The sequence below is a fragment of the Ictalurus punctatus genome, chromosome 9 (assembly GCF_001660625.3).
Source record: "Ictalurus punctatus breed USDA103 chromosome 9, Coco_2.0, whole genome shotgun sequence".
Lineage (NCBI taxonomy): Eukaryota > Metazoa > Chordata > Actinopteri > Siluriformes > Ictaluridae > Ictalurus > Ictalurus punctatus.
Genome location: NC_030424.2, coordinates 29687889 through 29697510, shown reverse-complemented (window position 1 = coordinate 29697510; position 9622 = coordinate 29687889). Strand labels below are relative to the sequence as shown.

Genomic DNA, 9622 nt, shown 5'->3' with positions numbered 1-9622 from the left:
AATTGTCAGAGCTGAGCTCAAACACACCACGGTGAGGGAAGATGGCTGTTCTCTCCTTCCTCCTGCTGCTGGCTCTAACAGATGCAGCGACAGGTCTGTTCTGGAGAAAATATGTTCACCGCAACACACCTTTGTCCTGGACTGATGCTCAGACGCACTGCAAAGCTTATTATGTAGATCTGGCAGTTACTGACACACAATGGGAATTCGACAGTTTCGTAAATCAAACGCGTAGTCATAAATCTGACCAGTGCTGGATCGGCCTTAGAAAAAATAAAGGTGTGACAGCGTTTACACAGTGGTCTGATGGAAGAGTACTGGACTTCAATAAGTGGAAAAATGGGCAACCTGACCATCCTGACACTGAAGACTGTGCGTTTACTAACAATAATGAGTGGGAAAATAAACAATGTACAGAAATTCGGAACTTTTTCTGCTACACTTGGGCACCTCAGATGATCGTGGTGCAGGAGATGAAGAACTGGCACGAGGCTCTGGTGCACTGCAGAAGGCACTACACTGACCTGGTAAGTCTCACCACGGCGACTGATCACTTTCTGGCGAAGAACAGGAGTGAGGAAATTCTTACTCCCACTTTCTGGACCGGTCTACGCTTCATGGATGGCTCATGGTTCTGGGTGAACCGGAATTATATGCCGAGCCTGACTTCAATGCCTTCATGCCCCGCCTGGCCTTACCGGTGTGGAGCGAGAAACATTAGAGATGGTGTCTGGGAGAACAGAGACTGCGAGGAGAAAATGAACTTCATTTGCTACCACTACATTTGGTAAGTGTCTCGACTCGACCTCTAATATCTGCTCAATAATGTTCTTTAACTAAGTACATCAAAATCAAATGTAAAACCAATAAAAATGTATCTCCATAGAATTCATTTATAAGATGAAGAGGTTCACTGCAATGAAGACCGGCACGAGACGACGAAGAGATGAAGGACAGAGATTCTGAGCGGATTAATATCAATGAAACAGCATATAATATTCTAATCTGAATTATTTCTCTAGAATTGTTACTCCAGTACTCAATATTTACTCCAATACTATCTTTAACTGCTAAATTATGCTGCAGTAAATAGTTTTCTTTAGTAGATGTGTTTTATTTTATTTTAATCCACTGTAAGGCATACTGTAACCTTTGCCCATAGGTATGATATACTACATGCTATAAGATATGATATGTTATAAGCTTTTCCGAGTTCATGAAAGGATATTTGTATTTTATCCTCCACTGTAATGATAATAAACATTAAATAAAATGGTGAAGTTTAAAGTTTTGTCATGAAATTGAATTAAATTCTTACTTGCATGTTGTAGAAGTTAAGACATATTGCACAACCGCTCTCTTGACTGATGCCAGAGTATTAAGATTACTGCAAAACTCCAGATTATATTTTGGAATACACACATACACACACACACACACACACACACACACACACACACACACACACACACACACACACACTTAGTTGCAATCAAAATTATTCAACCCTCATTGCAAACCAGGTTTACTGTCAAAATTTACAGACTTTCAGGTGTTTGTGTTGAACAAATCAAACAAAAACGATTGAAATAGTTCAACACAACGAGTGCTTCAAGTGGTTTCCCCAAATTCAACTGAAAATGCAACTTATAATGACTTATTTTTGATACTTATTTCTCTCGTTGTCTTGTTTCAGAACTTCTTTGGCCATGCACCTGAAAGACAAAAATAACAAATATAACAAGAATGGGGTACTATGGCCCATTTACCAAGAGGGATCTTACTTCCTGTAATAATGGTGGACTCTGCTCTGTGCTGACTACCGTGATGAGCAAACCTCCAAACTGGGGGTGGGGGGAGGGGTGTGTGTGTTTTATGATCAATCTCATATCAGGCCTATTATCAGGCTGTGACTGTGGCTGCCCGGTCCCCCTGGCTCTCCCCCTGGCTCTCCACACTTGCCTTCTGTGCCTACCTCACACTTCTGTGACTAAACTCAACATGACGGTGAAGGAACTGGATGAAGGCCACTGTTTGCTGTTTTGCTTTGCGAAACCTGTCGGCGATGGCACAAACCGCACCGCTGAACAGGCCGGAAAGTTCAACAGGAGCATCCAGCAAGGAGACCTTATCATTGTCCCCCATCCCTGAGAGGTTGAGCCATAGGTTCCTCTTCACCACAACCAGTCTACCCATTGAACAACCAATGTGACGGGCCATTTGCTCGGTCGCCCGGAGAGACAAATCCTCTGCTACTGCCTCAGGCGCAATTACCTCCCCATGCAGAGCATTCGAGCACATCATAGTACTCAGTTGGCCCTCCTTAAAGTAACCAATGACGATTCTTTAAATGATGAAAGATAGATCAAGATGGATGTAAAATCAATATCTGTTCAACTTAAATTAAATAGAGTATTTAACACTGAATCAAAATACAATTAATGTACAGATTATGATAAACTGGATAATAAAGTGATTTAAAACAATTAGATGGATTGACATTAAATCTAAGCCCCACCAGTTGGGAAATGAAACTGACCCAAAATGAACATTGATTCACTGTTTGTCTTTTCAACACAGAAAAAGAATGAATTATTCACATTGATTCAATATTATTTAGCACTGAATATTCAACCTCAACCAAAATGATGATTCTGATGGAATTTCAACATTGAATCAATGTCATCTTGCTATCTGGGTATGGTTTTCCTCATATGTAAAAGACCTTACCATTTCAATCAGGATAGGAAATTCTTCCTCCTCCACAGCATCCATCACCTGTGGGGTACCACAAGGCTCTATCCTAGGGCTGATCTTAATCTTTTTATATTTGCTTCCATTAGGACACATCCCTCAGAAGCATAATATCTCCTATCATTTCTACACTGATGATGATGGTACACAGTTGTACCTCCCTCTCAACCTTGGTAATAATGGCTCTGTAATGTCTCACTGTGATTGTCTGAGGGATATTAAATGTTGGATGGTAGTGAATTGTGTTTGGACACTCTAGTTTCTTTAAAGTTCCTTGCACAAAAGGACACTGGCAAGAATTCTGTGGTTTATGAATATATATTATGCAATATGGGTATTTACAGTTACTAGAAAACATCAGGTCAGCCAACGCCAAAACAACAAACAAAAACCTGACATTACCTGTATAGACAGCATGCCTTACCTACCAATTAACATAAAGACAAAGTAAAGACAGGCGCTTCCCTTACTCAGTGATTAACCAAACACAAACAAAAACCCCACATCCAAAACAGCCAAGCCCTACACCTGGTGACTCTGACAACATCTTATGATACTTAAAATTCTACATGCAAATTAAGTCTGTTGTCCATTCAAGCTTTTTCTGACTTAGAACCAATCACAAGTTGGAGATTGTCTACCATACCTTCATTTCATTTTGTCTTGACTACTGTAATTGTCTTTACCGCGGGGTTAGTCAGTCTTTTCTCTTACGCCTCCAACTGGGTCAAAACTCTGCTGCTTGCCCCTTGACTGGTACCAGAAAGAGAGACAGTATAACTCCTGTTTTGATTTCATGGTTTAACTCTTTGCTTTTAAGGCATTGCATAGATTATAACCGCTTTACATCGCAGAATTAATCTGCCTGCTACTTCGTCAAGGTTTCGTAGAGGAGTTAGTGAAGCTCTTCTGAATGTCCCACAGTCCCAGTTAAAGTCAGAGAGTGAGTGTGCATTTTCAGTTACAGCCCCAAAACTGTGGAATAATTAACTGTAACAAACTTCACAGACGTGCAAGGAGGAAATGGGAACCAGCTGGACATAAACATAATGTTTAATAATAAATATAACTTAAGCACAACACAGATATTACAGAAACATAAAGCGCGTATATGTCTCCCTCTATCTGGCACTTCCAGCCACTCCTTTATCCTTCTCTCCCACTGAATATTCAAATCAGTGCCAGGTGTGCATCCTCACAGCCTGGCTTCTCCTTCCTCCTTGTCACATATACCCCCCATCCCCTTTCAGGAGGAGAAGTGCTGCCCTTCTGGCTATACATCCTTCACCTGGCTGGCCCCTTTGCCTGCAAGCTAGAGGAGAGAAAGGGAGGAATAGGGGAGCGAGAAAGAGCAAGCTAGAGAGAGAGAGCCAGAGAGAAAGAGAGGAGAGAGAGAAAAAGATGGTTCTCTGGTTCCCAGACATGCTGTCAGCTGATCCCCCATGATGCTGACTGATGGCACTGGACTTCCAGGAGGATGGCTGAGGCTCCTCCCCTTTTCAGGTTGACGGCAGCCACACCCCGGCAACAGTGGGTCCTCCGTCCTCTGGTGGACTGCAACCACTCCTCCCCTTCCAGGTGGACGGCAGTGGTTCCTCCACCTCACAGCAGAAAGCAGCGACTCCTCCATCCTCTCCAGCAACCGCTCCAGCAGCACCGCCTCCTTGGTGCCACGATCTTCCCACAGCGGCGAGGGCTCTGCGACAGCGCGTCCTTCCTCTTTCCCGGGTTTCAGGACCACTGTAATACATAAACATAAAGTTTAATAATCAACAGAACTCAAACATAACATAAAGCACACATGCATACATACATACATATATATATATATATATATATGTGTGTGTGTGTGTGTGTGTGTGTGTGTGTGTGTGTATGTATGTATGTATGTATGTGTGTGTATATATATATGTGCATGTATGTATGTATGCATGCATCTTTCTCTCTGTCACTTCTCTCTGGCACTCCTTTATCTCTGTCTCCCACTGATTAAATCAAATCCTTGCCAGGTGTGAATCTACACAGCCTGGCTTCTCCCTCCTCCTCGTCACATTGACCGGTTTGGAACCAGGCGAAATCCTGACCAGCAGGAGCCATCTCTCCTCTTCATGACTGTTTTGAGCAACTCCACCAACTTGTAGGAATACACGGCATCAGTGACCAGCTGCATCAGCAAGTGCACTGATGAAGTCACTGTCTCCAAGACCATCACCACACGCTCTAATCAGAAGTCGTGGATGACCCGAGACTCCGACTTCAGGCAGGTGACAAGGTGGCTCTAAGAACAGCAAGAGCCAAACTGTCACATGCCATCAGAGAGGCAAAGCGCACACACGCCCAGAAAATCCACAGTCACTTCACGGACAGTGGCGACGCGGGGAGCATGTGGCAGGGCATTCAGGCCATTAGCAACTACAGGACAACATCACCCGCCTGTGACAGTGATGCCTCCCTTAAAGATGTGCTGAATAACTTCTATGCTCAGTTTAAGGCACAGAATGACATGGCAGCGAAGAAGACCACCCCACCTTCCAACAAACAGGTGCTGTGTCTAACCATGGCTGATGTGAGGAAAACTCTACACAGAGTCAAACCATGGAAGGCTGCTGGACCAGACAACACTCCTGGCAGAGTGCTCAGAGGATGTGCAGGCCACCTGGCTGATGTTCTCACTGACATCTTCAACATCTCCCTGAGCAGCGCCGTTGTTACAACGTGCTTCCAGGCCACCACCATTGCCACTGTGCCGAAGAAATCTTCAGTGTCCTGCCTCAGTGTCTACCGTTCCGTTGCACTCACACCCATCATCATTAAGTGCTTTTGAGAGGCTCGTTATCAGACACATCAAGTCGCTGGACCCACTGCAGTTCATGTATCGCCCCCACCCTACATCTGACCCTTACCCCCCTGGACACACACACACACACACACACACACACACACACACAGACAGACAGAGACACAGACACACACACAGATAGACAGACACACACACACTCTGAACTGCTGCTACTGCAATAACTGCTATGTCCATATTTGGTATAAGCTAATCTGCTGAATAATAAGTCATAGCATGTTCTGCTTACATTTACACCATATTAAAATTATATTGTTACTCTGCCTTTTTGCACTGCCTGTTATACACTTCCACACTAAAACTGTACTGGTCGATGCTACACTGTCACTTTCTGTGCCTACTGTCCTGTTTTAGTAGTACTGTTCTGTCTTGTGTTGTTAGCACACATTTGCAAGTGCACTTTATGTAAAAATGTGTAGATCTTATTTAGTTCCGTGTCTCATGTGGTTAGTGTGTTTTATGTAGCACCATGGTCCTGGAGGAACGTTGTTTCGTTTCACTGTGTACTGTACCAGCTGTACAGTATATGGGCGGCTGTGGATCAGGTGGTAGAGCGAGTTGTCCACTAATCATACGGTTGGTGGTTCGATTCCCGGCCCATGTGACTCCTCGAAGTGTCCTGGGCAAGACACTGAACCCCAAGTCGCTCCCGATGGCAAGCTAGTGCCTTGCATGGCAGCTCTGCTATCGTTGGTGTGTGTGGGTGAATGAGAACCAGTGTAAAGTGCTTTTTAGAACTGCTAAGGTTAAAAAAGTGCGGTATAAGTGCAGACCACTTACCATGTGTACATGGTTGAAATGACAATAAAGCCACTTGACTTGATAAAGTTATGATTTGTGTACAATTTTGCTGCATACGCCCATGCAAATAAAGGGTTTATTTATTCCTTAAATGAGCAAATGCTTAAGAGCCTATGAATGGATCATTGCAGTGATTAATGTGTTTCAGCTGGTAACAATTCTTTTAACCCTAACTGATGCAGCTTCTCATTTCTTAAGCAGCCATGTCGGAAGACGTATTCCATGGCCATGGAAAAGATGATGGTTATAAAAAAGTGTTTCAGACGGGGCAAATTATTGGCCTGCATCAAACAAAGTAAGCAAAGAAAACAGCTAAGGAGATTGCTGAAATCCCTGGAACTGGGATAAGTGCGACGAGAACTTACAGGATTGGGGATAAACAGCTGTGTGGCCTAATCAGTGTGAGGCTCATCAGAAAAAAATGACTTCAATTTGCTAGGAAGCATAAAGATTGGACTGTGGAGCAATGGAAAAAGGTCCTGCAGTCCAGATTTACCTTATTCTAAAGTGACAGGTGTGTCAGGGTAAGAAGGGAAGAACATAAAGTGATGCACGCTTCATTCATAATGCCTACTGTACAAGCCTGTGGAGGCAGTGTTATGATCTGAGGTCGCTTCAGTTGGTCAGGTCTATGGACGTCAACTGAGTGAGTACCTGAATGACCAGGTTTTATATATTATAAACAAAAACCGGTCAAAGTTTAGAAACACTCATTCTTTATTTTAATTTTATATTTTAGCATCTTCGAAGTATACACCCTTTTTGCCTAGAATTCTCGACATTTTCTCAACCGATTTCTTGAGGAATTTCCCTGTGATGCTTTTTAAACACTATTAAAGGAGTTCACACCTACGCTGGACTCTTATCGGCTGCGTTTCGGAATATTCCGCTCCGAGACGTCCGTTTAAACAAAGTTTTTTTTTTGTAAATAAGATGTAAGTTTTCTAATGAAAGAAATGAATACGTCGGCACGATTATATTTTTGTCTACGACACCGATTTCACACGTTTAATCTCACACCTTCAGATCAAAAGGTTTTTAACGTCATGAGAAATATTTCAGTCGAGTGTCCACAAACTTTTGACCAGTAGTGTATACACACACACACACACACACACACACACACACACACACAATTTCATAATAAAAGGGGAAAGAGACTTCAGCAGGAAACGTACTGAAGTGTTTTTTAGGGTAACGAAATCCAAATCGCGTGCGTTCTGCACTTACATAAAATTTGCATTGTCCTCTCCCTCAGTTTGGGAATTTGGTTTTGTGTTTTCATTTGTGTGCTGCTGTCACCGGTAATTCAATTCCTGTAGAAACAACAGAGCTGAGCTCAAACACACCACGGTGAGGGAAGATGGCTGTTCTCTCCTTCCTCCTGCTGCTGGCTCTAACAGATGCAGCCACAGGTCTGTCCTGGAGAAAATTCGTTCACTTCAATACACCTTTGTCCTGGACTGATGCTCAGACACACTGTAGAGATAATTATGTAGATCTGTCAAGTACTGACACAGAATGGGAATTCGACAGTTTCACAAATCAAACGAGTCAGAAATCTGACCATTGCTGGATCGACCTTAGAAAAAATAAAAGTGAGACAGAGTTTACACAGTGGTCTGATGGAAGAGTACTGTGTGTTTACTAGCAATTATGAGTGGCAAGATGAAATTTGTACACAAACTAAGAATTTTTTCTGCTACACTTGGGCACCTCAGATGATCGTGGTGCAGGAGATGAAGAACTGGCACGAGGCTCTGCTGCACTGCAGAACGCACTACACTGACCTGGTAAGTCTCACCACGGAGATTGATCACTTTCTGGCCAAGAACAGGAGTGAGGAAATTCTTACTCCCACTTTCTGGACCGGTCTACGCTTCATGGATGGCTCATGGTCTGGGTGAAGAGGATGATATGCTGAGCCCGATTTCAATGCCTTCATGCCCCGCCTGGCCTTACCGGTGTGGAGCGAGAAACATTAGAGATGGTGTCTGGGAGAACAGAGACTGCGAGGAGAAAATGAACTTCATTTGCTACCACTACATTTGGTAAGTGTCTCGACTCGACATCTAATATCTGCTCAATAACGTTCTTTAACTAAGTACATCAAAATCAAATGTAAAACCAATAAAAATGTATCTCCATAGAATTCATTTATAAGATGAAGAGGTTCACTGCAATGAAGACCGGCACGAGACGACGAAGAGACGAAGGACAGAGATTCTGAGCAGATTAATATCAATGAAACAGCATATAATATTCTAATCTGAATTATTTCTCTTGAATTGTTACTCCAGTACTCAATATTTACTCCAATACTGTCTTTAACTGCTAAATTATGCTGCAGTAAATAGTTTTCTTTAGTAGATGTGTTTTATTTTATTTTAATCCACTGTAAGGCATACTGTAACCTTTGCCCATAGGTATGATATACTACATGCTATAAGATATATGTTATAAGCTTTTCCGAGTTCATGAAAGGATATTTGTATTTTATCCTCCACTGTAATGATAATAATCATTAAATAAAATGTTAATAAAATGCACACAAAGGGGTGAATACTTACCAAATAAGTGTTTTTTTTATTTTTCTTTTATTTTCAAAGAATTCTGAGGACATCTAAATAATGTATTAAATTTTACTTCTCTAGAGAGTCACTTCAAAAGGAGCAGAAAAATCCCATTCTGATATTACTTAAATTTGAAGATGAATACTTTCTGGAGGCACTGTATGTACAGTATGCATCACAGTCAGATGTTTTCATGATATTTTTGTAAGAGGCCACACTACACTACTGGCAGCCAGCAGAGGGCGGTAGCAATACACTGTGAGTGTGGCCGTTTGGGAGAATTTAGTTACCCAGAATCCTCCAGGCTGATTAACCTGGATTGCCTGCACCTACCGTGCAGGATCTTCAAGGCCAGCTTATGACGCTGTTCTTTGTCGCACATTTGTAGAAAGGTGACCGGTACCGTATGTGAGGGCTTTGTTCTGAGAGTGAGCTAACGGGGAAAAAAAAGAAGTAAGAAAAGAAACACTTGATCCAATAAGAGAAAGAGAAGAAATTGAAAAAAGAAAAAGAGAGAAAAAAAAGAGAGAAACAAAACAGAATTTCAAAGAAGCACAATATCCCTGGTAATATATGTATACAGTATATGTATGTGCATGATGATTAAACATCTCCATCTTGGTCTCATTAGTCCAAA

General features: G+C 42.3%; 1 protein-coding gene and 1 long non-coding RNA gene across 4 annotated transcripts; one reads left to right on the top strand and one right to left on the bottom strand.

Moving 5' to 3' along the window:
* LOC108269603 (lectin BRA-3-like) lies at positions 1-1291 on the top strand. 2 transcript variants are annotated; one of them, XM_017475547.3, is made up of 2 exons: positions 1-787; positions 901-1171. In XM_017475547.3, coding segments are annotated over exons 1-2 (747 nt in total). In that variant the 5' UTR covers positions 1-41; the 3' UTR covers positions 902-1171. The 2 variants fall into 2 exon arrangements, with proteins under 2 accessions (XP_017331036.1, XP_017331035.1); XM_017475546.3 differs by having other exon boundaries at positions 3-787; positions 887-1291.
* A 1811-nt stretch (positions 1292-3102) lies between these two features.
* Positions 3103-8599, bottom strand: LOC108269473 (uncharacterized). Of its 2 annotated transcripts, none has more exons than XR_001813471.3 (3): positions 8203-8599; positions 7643-7891; positions 3103-4494 (listed from the first exon to the last, which is right to left on the bottom strand). It is a non-coding gene; the product is annotated as an uncharacterized LOC108269473 (long non-coding RNA). The 2 variants fall into 2 exon arrangements; XR_008397020.1 differs by having other exon boundaries at positions 7762-7891.
* Positions 8600-9622: the final 1023 nt, after the last annotated feature.